A 21,653-nucleotide genomic window follows, 5' to 3' on the forward strand; every position below is an offset into this window, starting at 1 on the left:
AATAAGCAGGTGACTGGGGAGCTCTCTGATGGAGTCACAGATCTGAGGCCTCTCGCATTTATCAGCATTAGTACTGGAACATCCCTGTGGGCCCCCACAATATGTGGTGGGTGACAGGATTCTCCCTCCTATGGCCACATGGCCCATTTTGCCCAGGGTTCCTCCCAGGTGGGGATCCTGCTCTTCACCACGCAGGAACAGGAAGACTGCCTGCTCAATTTCAGTGCTTTGGGCACAGCTCACAGTGATACAGACATAGAGCAGCCAGAAGTGAAAATCCTCCTGCTCCCTCCCAGATCTGGTAGCTGTGGCCCTTGGCTGGGGGTGGGGCAACAGGTCTGGGCCATGCTGAGGGAAGGAGGATATCACTCCCAGGGAGAAGACCCTCTCCACATTACCATGCCTGTCCCCTCACAGCCATCTACATAACCACAGCCATCTGCAGGGCCACAGCCTCTGACAGGAGGTTCAGAGATACTGGTATGAGGGGCCCTGGGGAGACAAGAGAGGTCCCTGTGTTTCCTGTGCAAGTTGAGCTGTACAGAAAAGGGAATGTGGTTTCCTGTCCCCACCCAGGCCAGCAGTGACGAATGTATCCAGCTCCCCAGTGTATGAAGTACCTGCAACTGCAAAGGGGTTGCTCAGAAAAGGCTGCAAATCTGCCTGGAGTTACAAGGAAGTCTGAGCCTTCAGCGCTGGAAGAACAGGGCATTTCTCTGCTGTCTCAAAGAGAGGAAGGTCTGAGCCCTTCCCAGCCCCACAATTTTACTTTCCTACTTCACGGTGCACCATGCAAATTCCTCTGGGGAAGCCTGCAATGCTCCTCTGGATCCTGGTCATCACCTTTGCTGCAGCCGTTAAAGGTGAGAGGCCCCCCCTTTCCTGGGAAGAGAACATGGGCATGGGTTTTTTGTGTTTCCCTCTGCCTGGGACCTGTATCATTCCTGAAATACTTTGCCCTTTCCTGCCCTCCCATAGGATGTGTGGAAGTTGGATGACCAATAGTAGGATGGAGATCTGACATAACCCTGCAGTACCCCACTGCAAGGCATAGAAGAGATGTTCACCAGCCCCAGGGCTGGAAGGGATGGGAGCCCAAGCTGGCTCTTCCTGACCTGGGTAGATCTGAGCTCTGTCCTCCCATGGTATCTTGACCCCTCTCTCCAGATCCCCAGAGCATCGCTCAGCCCTGCACTGTCCTGCTGTGGGTGGGAACGGGGGGAGCCAGGCTGGCTCTGGGCTTATCTCTGGCTGGAGAAGAAGGAGCAAGGGCAGGATGGTCCTGATGCTGTCACGTCTCCTCTTGGCAGCAACTGCAGGAGGTAAGGCAGGTCCCAAGAGGGGTCCCAGGAACACAGGGCCATTTCTGTGCCCAGATATTTCCATGCCCCTCTGTAATGCCTATCCCATGCATTCCTGCTCTGTCACATCTCATTTATCCACATATTGGGGTATCCAGCCCATGGAGAGAGAAAGGTTGTGTGGGGGAACAGGGACAGCTTTGGAACTTTAACTTCCCTCTGTAAAAAGGAGAGGAACAGGTTGTAGCCCCCCAGCATTCTCCTCCCCCGCTACCAAACACCATGCCCTGGCTGAATGAACAGTCTGTCAATGGTGGGGAACAACCCTGAGCGAGGGGCACAACAGGTGAAAGTGATAGGGGGCCTTTGGGCACCCTGAACCTATCCTCTTGTTGCTGTGACTGTGGCCATGAGTCTTGGCAGATGTGAGCCCTCAGGTGTGGCTTGTGGCAGGTCGAGAGGGGCTGACAGCACCCAGGGGCTCAATGCATCTCTCCTGCCAGGCCTTTGACCTTTGGGTTTCACTTGTACCAACAGATGCCTAGTGTAGGGGTACCAAGTTTGTCTCCTACATCAACCACAGTTCTTCCACATCGCAATATGGGGCTGCTGTGGACAGGCAAGCCACCACCTCTAGGAGAAGCTCCCAGAGCACATCTCTGGTCTTGTGCATCCTGCATCCTCAGGACCCTACCAACATCTTCTGCATGTGGTGACTTAGCATAGCTTGCAGGAGTCAGGCAGGGACCAGCCAAAATCCTCCCTGGGTCTCTGCTCACCCTGGGACTACATGTCCAGTGATGTCCTGCCTGCCCTCTACATCCAGCCCTTCCAGTTTCCACCCCAGGGCACTGATCTCGCCTACACAAGGGCCAGTGTGAAACACCACAGGAAAGAGGATGGAAAGAGAGCTAGACACTCCTGTGGATGCAAGAGGAGGAAGAGGAGGGGTACTGCTGGGGAAGAGGGAGTGGAGCCGGGGATGCCTCTCTTTCTGCTGAGCCAGGGCTGGAAGAGCCTAGCAGGGCCCAGGAGAGTCCCAGCTCTGACTCGTATTCCTGCAGGGCTGCAGGGTACATTTGGACCATGGTCCCACAAAGGGTGCAGATGAGCCCCAAAGATGAGCCCAGCATGCTCAGCCCACCTCTACCCATGCAGAAGCTGGGACTGGTTTGTCCCCTGGGCTGGTGTTCCCAGTGCTGCTGGGGGTGTGTGATGGGGCCAGAAGGGTCACAGCCTCCATCTGCCTAACCCAGGTCTTGCCTCTCCCTTCTGGGAGTCAAGAGTTGGGCTCTGCTCCTCTCTGTGCGCCTTTGGGGTTTAGTTTCTCTTCTCCCTGCACCAAAACAGAAGGACATGATCCCATAGAGGATGGGTCCTTGGCTCCTGACCTTGTCCTGCACAGCACTGCTGGGACGTGAGAGCCGTGAGGGAAGGGGAGAGAGACTGGGACTGAGTAGGCTTAGGCTGCCCCTGCACACCTTGGCCCACTACTGCCCAACTCTAAATGCCACTACATAAGATGAATCCTTGCCTGGAAATCATCTTCCCTTTTCAGGTGGGATGGGATGCTGGTGCAGTGCATCAAAGATTTTTCTGAGCATGGAGTAAGGGGAAGACATTCCTAGACAAAGACAATAACAGCCCTAAGGAGCTGTGCAGTCTCGCTCTGAGCAGCCTTGGGATTTTCTAGGGGCAAGCCATTTCCTGGGGAGGTTTAAGAGCCCTGTGCTTCTTGTCCCTCTGGGGCTCATGTGCAACTGACAAACCAATTCCCCATTTGTCCATGCCCAGCCTGTCCTCTGCACTTTCTTGTGCATGGGGGTGTGGGTCCAGGCATAGCTGGTGAAGGGAGCAGGAGGACTGCGAAGGGCTGGGGACTCCATGCTCTCCTTCTGCCAAGCTTTTGGATTCATATTTAAAGATATGGCATGTTTACCAGCAGTTACCCAGATTCTCATGGTTCTCCTGCCTCAACAGTCCTTTGGTTAGTACAAAGAAATATGGATCTGTGCTGTCTGGGCAAGCCACCTGCCTCCAGGGATAACTCCTGGAACTAAAGGCCAAAATTCTGGTTTTGTGCACCCTACAACCCCAGGATGGACTACTGCACCCATGAGCTTTCTCATAGACACTCAAATCTCACACCTGCCCTGTGTCTTTCCAGGTACCCTTTCCCCCATAAAGATGGTGGCATCTGGTCCCAAGGAGGGGAAGGTCTCCGGATCACTCCCACTCACCTGTACTATAATAGGAACACCTCTGAATAGTAATCGATATGACTGGAATTGTGTCCGTCAGGCCCCAGGAGGAGAGCTGCAATTTCTAGGCTGGATCTATCCTTTTGGGAATAACACAGGCTATGCCCCATCCTTCCAAGGCCGAGTCACCATCTCTGCAGATAAAGACAAGAGCAAGGTCTCCCTGCAGCTGAATGCCCTTACAGCCTTAGACACAGCCACCTATTTCTGTGCCAGGCAGCACACAGTGACATCAGTGGAGGGAGAGGCAGCACAAAAAGGGGGAGGACTGCTGGGGTGTGTCCTGTTTTCGGCTGGGATAGAGTTAATTTTCTTCCTAGTAGCTGGTACAGTGCTGTGTTTTGGATTTAGTATGAGAATAATGTTGATAACACAACGATGTTTTAGTTGTTGCTGAGCAGTGCTTACACTAGTCAAGGACTTTTCAGCTCCCCACGCTCTACCGACTGAGCAGGCTGGAGGTGCACAAGAAGCTGGGAGGGGGCACAGCCAGGACAGCTGACCCAAACTGGCCAAAGGGACATTCCATACCATGTGACGTCATGCTCAGTACATAAACTGGGGGAAGCTGGCCGGGGGGGCCACTGCTTGGGGACTGGCTGGGCCTTGGTTACCGGGTGGTGAGCAATTGCATTGTGCATCACTTGCTTTGTATATTCTTTATTATTATTATTATTATTATTATTATTATTATTATTATTATTATTATTATTTATTATTATTATTATTATAATATTTCAATTATTAAACTGTTTTTATCTCAGCCCACGAGTTTTCTCATTTTTACCCTTCTGATTCTCTCCGTGGTCACGCAGGTAAAACCATAGGGTGCCTCATGGTGTGTACCCTTTATATCATGTTGGGCGCCAAAAAAGGACTGTTGTGGTTTAAGCTCAGCTGGCAACTGAGCACCACACAGCCACTCGCTCACCACTCGCTCACTCCCCCCCCCCCCGGTAGGATGGAGGAGAGAATCGGAAGGGTAAAAGTGAGAAAACTCATGGGTTGAGATAAAAACAGTTTAATAATTGAAATATAATAACAACAACAACAACAAACAATAATAATAATAATTATTATTAATAATGATAACATAATATACAAAGCAAGTGATGCACAATGCAATTGCTCACCACCCGGTAACCAAGGCCCAGCCAGTCCCCAAGCAGCACCCCCCCCGGCCAGCTTCCCCCAGTTTATGTACTGAGCATGATGTCCCATGGTATGGAATGTCCCTTTGGCCAGTTTGGGTCAGCTGTCCTGGCTGTGCCCCCTCCCAGCTTCTTGTGCACCTCCAGCCTGCTCAGTCGGTAGAGCATGGGGAGCTGAAAAGTCCTTGACTAGTGTAAGCACTACCTAGCAACAACTGAAACATCGTTGTGTTATCAACATTATTCTCATACTAAATCCAAAACACAGCACTGTACCAGCTACTAGGAAGGAAATGAACTCTATCCCTGCCGAAACCAGGACAGGTGACAGGGCCCTTTCTCAAAATGACAGTTGCCTGTACTTACTCTGGGAAATATCAGTGAGGTTTGGGATTAATAGATGTTGGAACTCCCAATCTATCCATGGGCAACTGAATTTGCAGTAAAACTTGACATTTATAATGGAAGTTAGAAATAAAATTTCATGTGTGAATAAGTCCCATGGGCAGGTCAATCCCCAAACCTCTCACACAGCACAGACTTTTCACCTCCATTCACTTCCCCACAGGCTACCATCACCGCCTCTTCCTCACAGCTACACTGGTGCTCCTTCAATCCCAGGAGAATGGGGGCAGAGGGACCACCTCAGGGCATCTCTCTGGGCAGGGATGCTGTGGAGCCAGTGTAGGGGCTGCAGGAAGGCACATGGCTCCTTCTCTGTGCAGCACAAATCTGCCCCAAGTTGCCTGTTGAACCCCCTCCTGTAAAGAAGGGGGTTGTACCCTTGGAGGGTACGTACCCTCACAGCTCTAGGCATGGGGATGTGGATGGATGCTTTGTCACATGCTGGACCTGGGGTAGGGCCTGAGCAGTGCCAGTCTGCAGCAGCATGTGTAAAACCTCACTGCACAAGGGGAAAGGCTTTTGGGCTGATGGGGCTTTTTGGGTGAGAGGAGCCTGCAAGCAAGGGACCATCAGGAGAGAGGGTGGTGCCTCTGAGGGCACAGAGCTGGTGGAGGAGAAGAGGAAGGAAGAAGGCAAAGAAGGCAAATGGTATCTTGTGCTGCATTAGGCAAAGCATTGTCAGCAGATCGAGGGAGGGGATCTTTCCCTTCTGCTCAGCATCTGTGAGACCACACCTGGAGAGCTATGTCCAGTTCTGGGCTCCCCAGTACAAGAGAGACATGGACGTACTGCAGAGTGTCCAGCAAAGGGACACAAAGATGATTAAGGGATTGCAGCATCTTTCCTGTGAGGAATGGCTGAGAGAGCTGGGACTGTTCATCCTGACGAAGAGAAGGCTCAGGGGGGATCCTGTCAATATAGAAATACCTGAAGGGAGGGTGTAAAGAGGATGGAGCCAGGCTTTTTCCAATGGTGTCCAGTGACAGGACAAGAGGCAATGGGCATCTCCATACACACACATGTACACAGAATAGAGAGCCCCCTCACCTAGGAATATAGTTAGAAATGGATTTTAATAAGAAGGTAGGACAGACTGTGGAGATCACATGCAGGGCATGGCCAGACAAATGAACTGACCAGCCCCCAGTGCATACAACAGGTCCCTTTTATCCCTTTTTCCCTGATTCCCCACGTTTCTCTCTCCTGAATCACCTTGATCCCTCCTTTTTTCCATCTTTTTCTGTTCCCTTAACACGTCTCTTGCATATTCTCGCAATCCTCTTAGACCACTTTATAATAAGGTGTATTCAATCCCCGAATCCTCTTCCTGTTATCCAATAATAAGTCACTAGCTTATCATCCCCTTTTTGTTTGCAAGTCATCCTGGTAAGAGTTTCCCTGTTTCTTAACAAGGATGGAATGGAATGGAATGGAATGGAATGGAATGGAATAGAATAGAATAGAATAGAATAGAATAGAATAGAATAGAATAGAATAGAATAGAATAGGAGTAGTTCAGTTGGAAGGGACCTACAACTGTCATCTAGTCCAACTGCCTGACCACTTCAGGGCTGACTGCAAGTTCAAGTGTATTATTAAGGGCATTGTCCAAATGCCTCTTAAATGCTGACAGGCTTGGGGCATCAACCAACTCTTTAGGAAGCCTGTTCAGGGTTTGACCACCTTCTCAGTAAAGAAATGATTCCTCATGTCAAGTCTGAACCTCCCCTGGCGCAGCTTTGAACCATTCCCAGGCGTCCTGTCCCTGGATCCCAGGGAGAAGAGATCAGCACCTCCCTCTCCATGTCCCCTCCTCAGGAAGCTGTAGAGAGCGATGAGGTCGCCCTCAGCCTCCTTCTCTCCAAACTAGACAAACCCAGCGTCCTCAGCCACTCCTCAGAGGACATGCCTTCCAGCCCTTCACCAGCTTTGTTGCTTTCCTCTGGACACATTCAAGGACCTTCACATCCTTTTTTAATTGTGGGGCCCAGAACTGCACATTGCACTCAAGGAGAGGCCGCACCAACACTAAATACAGTGGGATAATCACCTCTTTTGACCGGCTGGTTATACTGTGTTTGATACACCCCAGGATGCAGTATCCTCTTGGCTGCCAGGGCACACTGCCAACTCACATTAAGCCTGCTGTCAACCAGCACCCCAAGATCCCTTTCTGCAGGGCTGCTCTCCAGACACTCCACTCCCAATTTATAATTGTGTCCAGTGTTACTCCATCCCAGATGCAGAATCCAGATGATGAGCTAAATGTCTTCATTGGGTGGACTCAGGGAGCAGTAGATTCTCTGTGCTCTGTTTTCACTGCTTAGATTACTATTCGGTTACTGGTTTCCTCTAATCTTCCCACCTTTGCTCGGTGTCTGTGTTCACAGTGATTAGACATTAAACAGATGACCTAACACTGGTCATATAGAGAGATTTATTAATTGTGCTGTTGGCACTGGCTCTGTCTTCTGCTTTCCAGGCTTTGGTGCCTAGCTGGGAGTGCAATGCAAGACTGTGCAAGTGATTGCTGGCATTTGGGAATATGTGTGTTGTGCAAGTATTTGCAGACCTTTCATTTTCAAAGTAAGACTGGAGCTACAGTGTCCTTGGCTTCATCACCTACCTGAACTACTGCCTGTGGGAAGGGATTGAATTCTTTATCTCCAACCTTCATGTCTGCCTTTGTCTTTCCAGGTACATTTTACCAGATACAGATGATGGTGTCTGTCCCCAAGGAGAAGTTCATCAGATCTCTGTCAATCACACCAAATCTGGTTTGTCCGGACATAGTGATATCTGTGTTTGGCACTGGGTCTGTCAGGTTCCTGAGGCACACTCAGAACTGTAGGTGGATCTGTCCAAATAATTTTGTATGTCACCCAGGCCAAGTCACCATCTCTTCTGGCAAAGGAAGAACAAGATCTCCTTGTGGATGCATGGTATAACAGCTTGCAGACACTTCTGTGCCACTCACACTGACATAGGGAGGATTGTATCAAATCAATAATGTTATACATTGGACTGTTCTGTTTCAGTTGGAAAAGTGAGCTGAAAGGGTGCATTTTAATAAGACACTGTATTTTCTTTGGCCAGGATGACTGGAAGGAATTAAGGTACTAGTATGTGTTGGACCTCTGAAAGGGAAGAATAGACCAAGATATTGAAGAAAAAAATTACACAGCAATAAACTATATACTTGAGTGTCTCACCCAGCTGTGCTCTGAAAACATGGCTGTGCCATGATCTGGTGTGAAACTATCCATTTATCTCCTGCACTGCACTGAGACTTGGCCATGTCACATCCTTCCCAAATGAAACTGCTGTCCCTGTAGAATAATATAGAACCCAGCCTTGTTTGTCACTGGCATCTGCTGATGCCACCTCCTAGACCATACTTCGCACATATTCAGTAAGTCCTGGGGTAGAAGAAAAAAAAGATCGCAAGGTTGAATTCAGTCTTTTCATTACTTTCTTGAAGCAGTCACAAATCAGAAGCTGGGAAGCTCTTACAGTAAAGGATGGAAGAGAGAGACACAGTTTGAAAAGTGAGAATTTGTGACACAGATTGAAGCTGTTCTTGGAAATTCAGAGGCTGTGTAGTGAAACACATATTGTGTGCCTCTCCAGCATGACCCAATTTCTTCTGATTTCTCTAGCTCTCCTGCCATATGAGTGAGCATCTGAGGATCCATGCCTCCTTGTGATTTTCTGTCATGTGTGTCTCTTTTAATTTCCACAGTAGAAATGTGTATTTATTAAAGTTGTGTGTTTACAAAGAAACATAAATTATTAGCTTTTTACTTTCTCTTTGTCCCAGATGTCCGTAAGTGCTTCAGTGTAGAAACATTTGTTCTCTGAAGAGTTTGGGGCTTTTCAGATGTTTTTAGGGTTTCTCTATTTTTTTTATTCTCCCTCATTCTCAGATGCCTATTCCCTGTCAACCTTGTAGCATTTGTCCATGAGTGGGGGAAAGTTTCAGAGTTTCTCACCCCAAAGAGTGCTGTTGTTACTTCCTAAGTACAACTCTCCCTTTGTAGACTGGAGACTTGAGACATAACTGATCAAGATGGTTATGATGTTTATGCATTAACCAACATACCCATAAGAAACTAGTAATAGCTTAAATAGGCTAATAAACCAACTACTATTACTAGTAGTATTAATACACAAGCAATACTGAGTTAAAATTCTATTATTTAATGTTAGTATTCACACACAAGTATATTACTATAAAGAAATTTTATAAATCACACACATAAGCACTACTAAATCTCAATTCTAATGCCTTTCTTCCTGCACATAATATTAAGGTAAAAGTCTCTCTCTCCTTACAAGTTTATCCTTTCTTATTTAAACTTCCCACACCGAGTCTTTTGACCACAGACCTCTTGGAGAGTCCAGCATTTTATTGAATGTTTTTCCTTACAGGATCCTGGGGGTCTTGGGTCCACAGTTCACCACCATCTGTAGATATCCTACTGCCGCAAGATTTCCCCTGCCTGAGTTCTTTGTTCTCCACTCAACTTTATACCATATGCCCCGTTTTTTTCTTTTCCTGAACATAGCTTTTAGCCACCTTTGCACCTCCTTTTTTTCTTCCCACACTCTTCTCAAATAAACAACCTGCTGTTAATTATCTTTTTGTCTCATTGGTCCCAATTCTATTACTTTCATACCTGAATTTGATATTTCTGACACTATTACCTAGCAATTTTGGACCAATATGGTATTACTGATACTGTTATGCAGATGAAGGCAGCTTTCCATCCCAAGACTCTCTTCTGAACCTTCAGCTTATGCCAGTTGCATTTCATTTATTACGTTATTCATTTTTTTGGACAGAATTATCTTACTTTAGCCCTGACTCGCCTACCTAATTCTAATTAAGCACTATCAGTTTCTCATCATGCACACAGACAGCTTGCATACCAGAGCAATAAAATAACCCATTTTGTGCTCACGGTATACCTTTGCCCTTGAACAGTTTTCATCACATGCCTGGTTCCTATCAGAGGCCTTAGATAGTTCTGAGGCCTGGAATCCCTGTGTGACCTCTTCCTCACAGCTGTCTACAGAAAGTCCATGGGCACTGGTACAAGAAAAATCTGTGAAAAAATCTGGGATGGAACTTTTTTAGGTGTGTGAATCCTTCCTTCCAAAACTGGATCAGCATCTCCAGACATGTCTAAGAAACAGTTCTCACCGGAGATGCGCTTCTTCACACTTGCAGTCACCTCTACCTGCCCCTGTGGTAGCAACACCAAGACAGAGATGCAAACAGGGTTAACACTAGAAAGAAAGGAAAGTTTCCCCGTAACCAGGGCCTATTCTGGAAGAAAGCGCAGGCCTACATTAGTTTTGCTGTTAAATTGCAGACATTAGGGAGAGAAGAAGAAAGAAATATATGCAGTAGATGTATCCTTGTGATGCACTGGGAGTACCTACCCAAAAGATGGATTTTGGCTGAGGGCATAGATGATCAGTGGTCCCTTTTCTGCTTCCCTTTTTCACCCTATATTTCAATGGCTGAAACAACAGCATCAGTCCTGAACATCAGGCAGAGGTTTTGGGGACAGCTTTGTGATTTGGAAACACTGTGGGATGATGCCTTTGTTTCTGCATCTTTCCTTGCAAGAGAAAGCCAGACTCTTAGAATCACCAAAGTATTCAATCACAGAGAGGTCCAGGCAGGAAAGGTCTCCAGGGCACCACCTGGTCCAAATTTCTGCTAAAGCAGGGCCTTAGATTACATTGCCCACAGTGTTGTCAAACAAAACCTTGAGTATTTCCAGCAAGGGGAAATTCTACCACCTCTCTGGGCAAAGTGTTCCGATGTTTAATTGTTCTCATGATAAAGATGATTTTTTTATAGCCAGATCAAATTTTCCTTGAGGCAACTTCTGCCAAGTGCCTCTTGCCCCTGTCCCTGGGCACCCTTGTGAAGAAAGTACATCCATCATTTCTGTAACTACCTTTTAGATGTTGAAAGTGACTAGGTCCCTTCAGCCTTCTCTTTTTCTAAGCTGAACAAAGCCAATTCCTTCAACCTTTCTTCATATGCCAAGCCCTCCAACCCTCTGTGCTGGTTTTGGCTGGGGTAGAGTTAATTTTCTTCACAGTAGCTGGCATGGGGCTGTGTTTTGGATTTGTGCTGAAAACAGTGTTGATAACACAGGGATGTTTTCATTATTGCTGAGCAGTGCTTACACAGAGTCAAGGCCTTTTCTGCTTCTCACACCACCCCACCAGCGAGTAGGCTGGGGGTGCACAAGAAGCTGGGAGGGGACACAGCCGGGACAGCTGACCCCAACTGACAAAAGGGATATCCCACACCATATGACATCATGCTCAGCAATAAAACTAGGGGGAAGAAGAAGGAAGGGGGGATGTTTGGAGTGATGGCATTTGTCTTCCCAAGTCACTGTTACGTGTGATGGAGCCCTGCTTTTCGGGAGATGGCTGAACACCTGCCTGCCCATGGGAAGGAGTGAATGAATTCCTTGTTTTGCTTTGCTTGCATGCGTGGCTTTTGCTTTACCTATTAAACTGTCTTATCTCAACCCACAAGTTTTCTCACTTTTACCCTTCCAATTCTCTCCCCCATCCCACCGGGGGGGAGTGAGTAAGCGGCTGTGTGGTGCTTAGTTGCCGGCTGGGGTTAAACCACAACATCTTTAATCTTACTGGTGGCCATTTGCTGGACCCTCTCCAATTTCTCGATGTCTTTCTTGAATGAGTGGGACCAACGCTGGACACAGCACTCCAGGTGTGGCCAAACAAATGCTGTCTACAGTGGAATAATCATATCCTTTGATCTGCTGGGCATGTTCTTGGTGATGCAGCCCAGAATATGGTTTGTTTTCCCTGCTGTCAGGGGAAACTGATGACCCATGTTCAGGACCCCTGATCTTTTCATCAGAGTTACTCCTAGCCAGCCAGCCCCCAGCCTGTGCTACTGCTCGGGATTACCCTGTCACAGGTGTAGGACTTCCCTCTCTACCTCATATGCTAGCCTTTTGTTACCAGGTGTCCTTTTCCAGCCTCAGACAACACCCCTTGGGATGGAGAAAGTCACCAGATCTTCTTCCTTTGTCTGTATTTCTCACGGGTATCCTATCTCCAGAAATAACCACAAATGGCACCAGAACTCTCAGGCTTCAGAGGAGCAAACAGGAAAGGCAGAGAATCTTCTGATATAATAGGGGTATTACTTTCCATCCTTCAGTAACCACAAGTCTGCACACTGGTGCCTGCTGAAACCTTGGAGTATGCGCATGTACTTGTCTTGGCCTACTTGGCTGTCAGTACTAGAATAATTAGACTGATGTCAGAGGTCCACAGTTTGACCTTCAGTGTGTTGCTATGTCCTTGTTAAGTATGTAACTTTTGTTAAACAAAAGCACAATTAGGCAGATGTTATGAAAAAACACATAACCAGCAGAAAGAGCAGAACAAAACTTATGCAAGAATATTTGCCTGGTGACTTGCTACACCAATCAATGAGTAACAACAGCTCAGAGTGATCCACCAAGTAAAGATCAAACAATCTGGATGATGCTCTCCACCTCACAAAACTCAGCCATCTGAGCCTGAAGTGGTGGTGGGAAGACTCTACCTTCCATGACATCTGACTGTGGAGGTCCTTCAGGGACACCCTGAACCAAGCTCGTGTGGTCAGAATCACTGTACTTAACAGCCTGCTTCTCTTGACCACTGCCACTGAAAACCATCGCTCCTATCAGCAAGGAAAGTGAAAGTAGAGATAACAACTCTTCTATAACTTTCAGTGTTCTTTGCACTGTTAATTATTCTTTCACAGAGGCAATAAAATCCAAACTCCTTCATGTATTGCATTGTAATTAATGTGAGTTTAACCCATCGTGACCGAAACCATGACAATACCTGCCTCTCTGTATTTGCAGAAGAGAAAACAGTTACACACTGTAATTAGAACATTAAAAACCCATGCTGAACAGTGCAGTTAAGTCCTAAAAGACCTTCTTTTTTACTCATTCTGCACTACTTTCAATTCACTTGCAACTTTTGGTCTAAGTATTGGCATTAAAACTTACAGCAAACACAGGAACAGCAACACAGGCTTCCATAAGATCAGCAAAGTATAGCTTTACGTTGTTAACTTGCATGATAAAAAGGTCATCTCTACACACAAAGGAACACAGAGGTACAATGGCAGGTAGGGGAACCCAAGTAATACCCTGATCCAGCTTCTCCCAGGCCATCACAGGTGATTGGCTCATGAAGGGCTTATCTCCACAAACATGAAGAAACAGAAGAGGCGCAATGGCAGGTAGGTAGGTGATCTCCAATAACATATTCAGAAAAAAAGGGGCCCCTTCATCTCCTCCCAAGGCTGTCCCAAAAGAGCCATCAGCCCCATGATCCAGGTGTGAAACTCATCAGTATGAGTCAACAGGAGATGCTCTCTGGAGCATCTTTCAGACTGAGGGGAGTATTACTGCCTTGGGAGTACGAGGCACATTATGGGATGCTGGGAACATCTTAGAATGTTTACTGGAATAAACAAAGTCAGGGAAAGGGAGGGATCGAGGTGGTTTGGGGAGGAACAAACATAGGAAAGCAGAGGGAAAAAGGGATAAAAGGAGCTGGTCACATGTAAATAGATGCATATTCAGTAAGCTTGTCTGACCATGTCCTACACCTGATCAGTGCAGCCTCTCTTGTCTTCTCATTAAACTCCAATGTAAACTGGAATCTGGGGAGAGGTTGAGTAATATTTTTCCTTGCTTTTGCAATTCAATGTGAACAAGCGTTTCTGACAATGTGTGCTTGCAACCCCAACAGTCTATGCATCCCATATAAGAGAGTTTATGAAAGAAGTAAGATAGAAAAATCGATTCCTTGGTATCTTACCAACGGTTCAGTTTAGCCTCTCTCATTTCCAGATACCCTTTCTCATGTGCAAAGAAATATACGGGATGGAAAAGATCTCAGAGTCAGTCACCTGCAACATCCCTGTCATACCCCTCACTGACAGCAGCTGAGATTGGGGCTGGATCCAACATACTGCTGGGAAATACCTAAAACCTGGCTTTACTATATCCTTTCTTTAGAGTCCAATGCAGCGCTTCATCCTTTCAAAGCCAAGTCATCAGCTCTGCAGATCTTTCTTCTGGGAAAAGCAGGGCAAAAAAAGGGTGAGGAGGTTGAAACGTTATTAAAGTTTTTGATAGTTGTGTACAGAACCAGTTTCTACCCAGTCTTCTCAAAGGAAGTTTGGCTTTCTGTGAAATGGCTGAAGGGTAGCTTCATGTTCTTTAGGGAATCCCACAAGTAGCATAGACAGCCACAGTAAGTCAACCCCCATTCCTTATCTCTGCATATACCACTCAGGCAGTGAGACCATATTGGAAGCTGAATTGGAGAACAGTTTTTGCTTTGCAAAATGACTAAAAATGTCATATCTATATTGTTAGTTCTGTCTCCATGTGACTATGTATGTCTGTTTATTCTGGGGGATCAGCATACATTTCTATGTTTGGAAGGCCTTTTGCATGTGGGCTTTGGGGTCTGCCCACACAAAAACATAATACACACCCACTTCTTCAAGGGATATGTCATCTTCAGTTCAGATGATGTTGACTGTTTTTACAAATGAAAACTGTGGACAAATCCAATTATTGTTGTGGTATGATGGATGTGCTAGGCTCAGGGTAGACTGCTACAGAAATATGAGTGTGTGTTAAAGTAAGAGTAGAGACTGCCTGGGGACCAAGAATTATACTCGGGTTTTTTCCTGGAAAGAGGCAGCTGAGCTTTTCTAGTGTGGGCTCGTGGTAATCAAGCAACCATGCACAAAGAAGCCATCTACTATGTCTCCTCCAAGTCCACCCTTTTCCTCCTGGGATGCCATCCTGGAGGCAAAATTCCTTCATCTCCTTCTCACTTTCCTGTCCTTACTTCCGAGTTTCAGGATTCAATGTTTCCTGCAGTTTCCTTTCAGCATTAACTAAAGTTATCAAATAAATTTGTAAAACTCAAATGAAAATCAAGCTAGCTACTTTAGCAAGAGATATTCCCCAGACACTCACACAAAATGAAAAGCAGGCATAAATAAACAATCTAAAACATAGTTAGCCAGGTGATCAAATAGTAAGGCAAACAAGATTAGAGAAAGTAAGAAAACCATCATGAAAAGGGCTTATGTCTGAAAAAAATAATCACAAAAAAAAAGGAAAAAACACAACAGTGGCAGTAACCAATTCAAAAGTCAAGTACCATAAGACCCCAGAAGTGGGGCATCCTTGCTTTAGTGACCATGGGATGGTGGAGTTCAGGCTTCTGAGAGGAGGGAACAAAGCAAATAGCAGGATCACAACACTGGACTGCTTTGGCTTGTTCAGGGTCCTTCCTGGAAGAATTCCATGTGTCACAGACAAAACAGTCTAATCTTAAGGAATTTCCCTTCCTTTCATTTACTGCCTAGTAACATAAGTTTTTAATTCTGATTTAGATACTGAGAAACAAAGAAGACATAGACTACTAAGCAAACACTTAGGGAAACACCCTTCCCCAGGTTCAAATTGAGTCCAACACGTCTCCTCCCCCCTTGTCATCTCAGTGTCCCGTTTCCACCACACGATATATTCAGTCCTTCCCAATTCCATTGGTGTGAGGCAAGGGGAATCTCAGGAGGTTGAGATGATGTTCCTCATATTTTCTTTCTGCTGTGCCTTGCTTCTTGTTCATTTTCTCTGCTGCTCCTTGCTTCTTACCTCTTCCGCTCTGGCATGGGTCTTCTGCACAGGCCACAGTCCCTTCAGGGTTTTCACCTGCTCTTGCATGGGAAAGTGGCTCTTCCACAGGCCACTCTCCTTTTGCGAGGGTTCCTGCTCCATCATGTGTTCCTCCATGGGATGCACTCACTTCAAGGGTTGTACTTGCGCTGGCATGAACTGCCTCTTTCCAACAGAGCAGCTCCAGTCATCTCCCCAACGATGTCCCCTTCCATGTGTCTTTTTTTTGTGTCTCTACTCATGTCTTTCCTTTCCTGTCTTTTGTGTGTCCTCATATGTATATTCACATGTCTCCTCCTGTGCCTCCTCTTAGGTCTCTGTCGCAGGTGAATTATTAAGAGAAATCATCATTGTGGGGTGAACTAAAAGGATTTTATTAATGATTATACAATGATCAAATGGTAACTAAACAATGACTGGATGAAAATTGAATGGTAATCAAATGGTGATTAGGCAATAATTGAATGGTAATTAAACAGTGATTTGACAATGATAATTTAAACAATATTTTAGACGGTGATTAGATGGTGGTCAAACACTCTACTACTTACTACATTTCTAAGAATTAAGCTATAGCTGGATATATAAACGTTGCTAGCATACAATATACTTTTAGGCCTAATGTAAAATGTTGCTTACCTCCTTATAGATATCAGATGCCGGGTAAGGGGTCTCTCAACCTTAAGGAGTAACCTTGAGAGACGTCCCTGCTCAAGACAGAGATCATTGCCATGCAGCCTGCTGCCGTACAGGAGAACTCAATGGGCTTGGGGGATTACAGATATTTATAGCATAAAGTGATTGACTTGTCGTCAAACTCCCCCCCTTTGGTGTATGTGCAGGAGTGCAGCCGTAGCTGTTATAGGTTTGTCTAGTCCCAGCTCAGGCTGGTACTGGTAAGACATGGTTTAGATTCCTTAGCTCCCACGAAGATATGGCCTAGCACAGTTCTCATGGTTTGCACAGCAGGGCTGATTTCAGTCAGGTCTACTCGTTGGTGATGCCTGAACCAAAGTACCGTTCACTCAATCAGAATGGGTGCATCATCACAGTGTCCTTTTTGTTTCCTTTACCCCAGCAGCTAGCAACCTCCCTTAAATACATTTGAGCAGAGATGCCATATGCTGCTCTGATTGGTTGAGGTTTTGACACCTGGTGGGTTGGTTTTATCTGTTTCAGCGCCAGCTGGAACCAGCTGTGACAGGCACAGAGCAGTACATGGCCTCCTTCCACAAAAGACACCCCTGCAGCACCTTGCTAGTGAAACCCTGAAATTTATGCCAAATAAACCGTGAAAGACTGTCCTGAACAGAAGAGAGGTCCAGGAGAACTGGTTGATTTTCAAGAATCATCTCCTCCAAGCTCAAGAAACCCATGTACAGGGTTCATCCCCATGTACAGGAAGCCAAGCAGAGGTGGCAGAAGGACTACACGAATGAACAAGGAGCTCCTGACAAAACTCAGACATAAAAAGGAAACATACAAGTACTGGAAGCAGGGTTGGGTGACCTGAGAAGAACATAGAGACTATCAAAGCACGCAGGCATGGGGATAGGAAAGCCAAAGCCCACCTAGAGATGAATCTGGCATGGGATGGGAAAGGCAACAAGGAAAGCTTCTACAGGTTTGTCAGCACCAAAAGGAAGACATTGGGAAATGGTCCTGCTGCTAAATGGGAATGGGATTTGGTGATAATGGGCACAGAAAATGCTGAAGTACTCAATGCCACCTTTGTTGCATTTTTTTATTAGTAAGATTTACCTTCAGGAATTCCAGGCCCCTGAATTCAGTGGGAAAGTCCAGACCAAGGAAGACCAAGGTCCTCCTCAGCTGATGAGGATCAGGTTGTAAGAACATTTAAACAAACTGGATGCACACAAATCTTTCTGACCTGACAGGATGCACCCACAAGTGCTGAGGGAGCTGAGCAATGTCATGTGAGGCCACACTTCATTATCTTTGCAAGTTGATGGGGATCCAGGCATGTTCATGAGAACTGGAAAAAGCAAATGTCACTTTTATCTCCAGGAAAGGCAAGAAGGAGGGTATGGGGAATGACAGGCTGGTCAGCCTCACCTCAGTCCCTGAGAAGATGATGGAAAAAAGGATCCAGGGAAATATTTCAGGAGTATGGAGGACAAGATGATTGGGAGTAGTCAGCGTGGATATAAGAAGGAAAAATTGTGTTTGACCAATATGATAGCCTTCTCCAATGAGATGACTGGCTTGGTGGAGGAGGGGAAAGCAGTGGATGTTGTTTATCTTGATCTTAGGAACGCTTTCAGTGCTGTCTCCCATAATATTCTCATAGACAAACTGATTACATATGGGCTAGATGAATGGACAATGAGTTGGACTGAAAACTGGCTGAACTGTTGGTCTCAAAGAGTTGTGGTCAGCAGCATAAAGTCCAGCTGGAGGCCATCACTACCTCAGGGATCAAGAATGGATCTGATGCGGTTTCACATCTTCATGAGTAAGTTTGATGATGGGACAGAGGGCACCCTCAGTGAGCCTGCAGATCATACAAAACTGGGAGGAGTTGTGCTACCATTCAGAAGAATCTCAACAGGATGGAAAACTAGGCAGACAGGAATCTCATGAAGTTCAGGAAGGGAAATACAAAGTCCTGCACATAGAGAGGAATAAGCCCAAGCACCAATACATGCTGGGGAGCAACCTATTGGAAAGCAACTTGGCAGAAGGACCTGGAGGTCCTGATGGACAACAAGGTGAACATGAGCCAGCAAAGTGCCCTTGTAGCAAAGAAGGCCAAAAAAAAAGCTTCCTGGACTGCATTAGAAGGAGTGTTTCCAGCAGGCTGAAGGAGGTGATTTTTTCCCCTCTGCTCAACGCTGGTGAGGCCACACTGGAGTGCTGCGTCCAGTTCTAGGCTCCCCAGTACAAGAGAGACAGGGACATACTGGAGAGAGTCCAGGGAAGGGCCACAAAGATCATTAAGGAATTGGAGCATCTGTCATAGGAGGAGAGGCTGAGAGAAGCAGATTATTCAGCCTGGAGGAAAGGTGGCTCAGGGGGATCTTATCTATACAAATACCTAATGGAGGGGAGTAAAGAGGATTAAGCCAGACTCTTCTGAGTGGTACCCAGGGACAGGAGAAGAGGAAATGGGCACAAACTGAAATACAGGAAATTCCACTTAAACATAAAAAAAAGGTTTTCACTGTGAGAGTGACTGAGCACTGGAAAGGTTGCCCAGAGAAGTTGTGGAGCGTCCATATTCAAAACTCAACTAGACATGGTCCTTAGGGACCAGCTTTAGCTGACCCTGCTTTGAGCAGGGGTTTGGGACTTGAAAAATCTTCTAACATCCCTTCTATCCTCACCCATTCTGTGATTCTGTGTTCCTGGTACAAAAATCACCACACCTCTCCCCTGCCCCCCCCAAATTTTAGCAGATCCACACAGAAAAAGAGGCAATGTTACCAAGCAAAATTAACCTCTGAAGAATTTGTTCATCACAGACTCATTTTCCTAGAGCATGAAAATATTAGAGATATAAATAATTTTAGGTCCAGAATAGTCCTAATATGTAAGAAAAAAATTAAACTGACAGTTAATGTGTTTGGGACAGATGGTTCCTGACATTCTTAAGAAAATATTCTACCTTAAAACTCTAGAAGTTTATTAAAAATATATCTGGAATCAAGTAATTTGAGTTAAAAGGGCTCTTACAATCCAAATGGATCCATATTCACTGTCACCAAGTACGGGCAATGTTTCAGTAAGAAAGTTGTATTATTACCTTAATCTACCATAAAAGTGATGCTGGCAATGCTATTTTTAATTTATGGCAATTGCTGTGTGGTTTGTTATCCAGCAATAAAAGAGTAAAGGAAGACAAAATGCAGCATTGAAAAGACATCAAAGAAGGGGTGTCACCTGACACTGAAATGAAAACACAAATGTTTTTGTATGACTATTCATCACTGTGTGGAGTAGGTACCACAGTGGTTGAAGGGGACTGAACCACCCAACACAAACTGACTTCCTGAAAAGCCTGACGGTGCAACATACACCACTTCCTCACAACATCATCTTACCACAGACAACTGCATCCTGAAGAACGCATTTGATGCTGATTGTGATTCAAGCTATAGGACAATCATTATATGCCATGCCAGTTTTTCTTGCACTCAAATATGGATGTTGGGTTCAAGACCATTTGATTTTGAACCTATAATTATCAACACCAGTTCAGCAGATAGGTTTTTACCTGCCACAGTTTAGAAGTTTCCATCTAAGTTACTCATTGTGTGCACTTTGTATCCATTACAGAGAAACAAGTGGTTCTAAGAAATTTGGCACTTCCCCAAGGTATTTTAGACAGACAAAATAGCTCAGTCAGTTGCACATAGGGCATGACTCTCTCTCCACATCATTCAGATGACCGCAGATGCAGCCCCTGGAAGCTAGGTGAGAAGACTCTAACGACATGTGGCTGGAAGACAGCTCCAGCTTTCCCTGACCAGCCACACAGATCATGACCCTACACTCTACTACTGAGCATCATCATCGAAATGGGCCCCTCTATCTTCATCTCAACTCACAGCAAACTATGCCCCTCTATCTACCACCTCAATCTAGTATTACAATTCTCCCCACCTTCACCCCTTTTCCACATCTGTTTCTTCTTCAGCTCAATTATTTAAGAGATCATGCATTAATTCCCTCTTGAACTGCATGATTAGTATTTTTCTCCACGGCCCAGATCATGATCTCCTTGTCTTTGCCCATAATAGCTGCAGTTTCTTCCCATTCATCTTCTCCTCAAGGATGACTTCAAGGAACATTTTCTGAGTTTCTGTCAATACCAGCTTACCTCACTGTCATAGGAAATCTAAGCTAATGCATTCATCCTTAAACACCTTCATGAGCTATAGATTGCTGTGGGAGATGGGAGCTGCAGAGTCTCCATTGCTGCTAAACTCTAAGGAGGCCTTAGAGCTTGTCTGGAATCACTCAGGCAACTAATAGCTTCAGGAAAGAGAGCGAGGCCCATCCACTCTTGGGCCGTTTCCAGCCATGGCCTCTTTATGCCATGGTCAGCAGCTAGACGTCCCCCTCCCACCCCTTTTTTGTGTATGTTTGTTAGCTCTCACTGCCAACTTTCAATACCACTTTGGTAGATGATTATACTAACAGTTTTGCACCCTTTCCCTTTGCTGTCCCTTTCACTTGGGTAGATCAGTCCTATACTAGCTCACAATTACCTTATTGTCTTCCTGCACGTCATTTTTATCTTTTTTTCAGGATGTTAATAAATTTCCCTTCCTTCCTGCCCTCTTCCAGCTTGACAGCAGCTAGAGAGCAGTATTAAATCATATTTCCTTGGCACACCACCTGCTCCCGTCTTCTGCTCCCAGGTCTTCTTTTTTCCCTATAAAGCTGTTAATGTGAGGTTAGCTTAGTTACTACCTCAGGGTAAGGGAACCATGCCATGTCCACTTCCAAGGATTGTTCTGTTTAAACACTGTCCATGGGGGAGAAAGTACTCATACACTTCCCTAGTGCAAATACCAAGTGATTAATGTTTCAATTAAAGGTAATTTGCTTCTATGATGTGGCTGTGTTTACATCCTTGCATTGCAAGGTTATCTTTTGTAGCATCTTCAGTAACAGTCAGACAATATCTAGCCACCACAGCTCTGCTTCCTTAGTAATAACTGAAGTGGCAGCTGCTTTGCTGTCCAGCCTATACATGAGGAATGTATTCAAACAAAATTTATCTTTGTC

General features: G+C 45.8%; 1 gene segment (V, D, J or C); it reads left to right on the forward strand.

Moving 5' to 3' along the window:
- The first annotated feature begins 694 nt into the window (after positions 1–694).
- The window catches only part of LOC143173460 (T cell receptor delta constant-like), a 31,017-nt gene continuing 10,058 nt past the window's right edge, over positions 695–21,653 (forward strand). The window contains 1 exon segment of the C gene segment in view: positions 695–863. Coding sequence covers positions 791–863 — 73 coding nt within the window.

Source organism: Aptenodytes patagonicus, unplaced genomic scaffold (genome assembly GCF_965638725.1).
Source record: "Aptenodytes patagonicus unplaced genomic scaffold, bAptPat1.pri.cur scaffold_82, whole genome shotgun sequence".
NCBI lineage: Eukaryota > Metazoa > Chordata > Aves > Sphenisciformes > Spheniscidae > Aptenodytes > Aptenodytes patagonicus.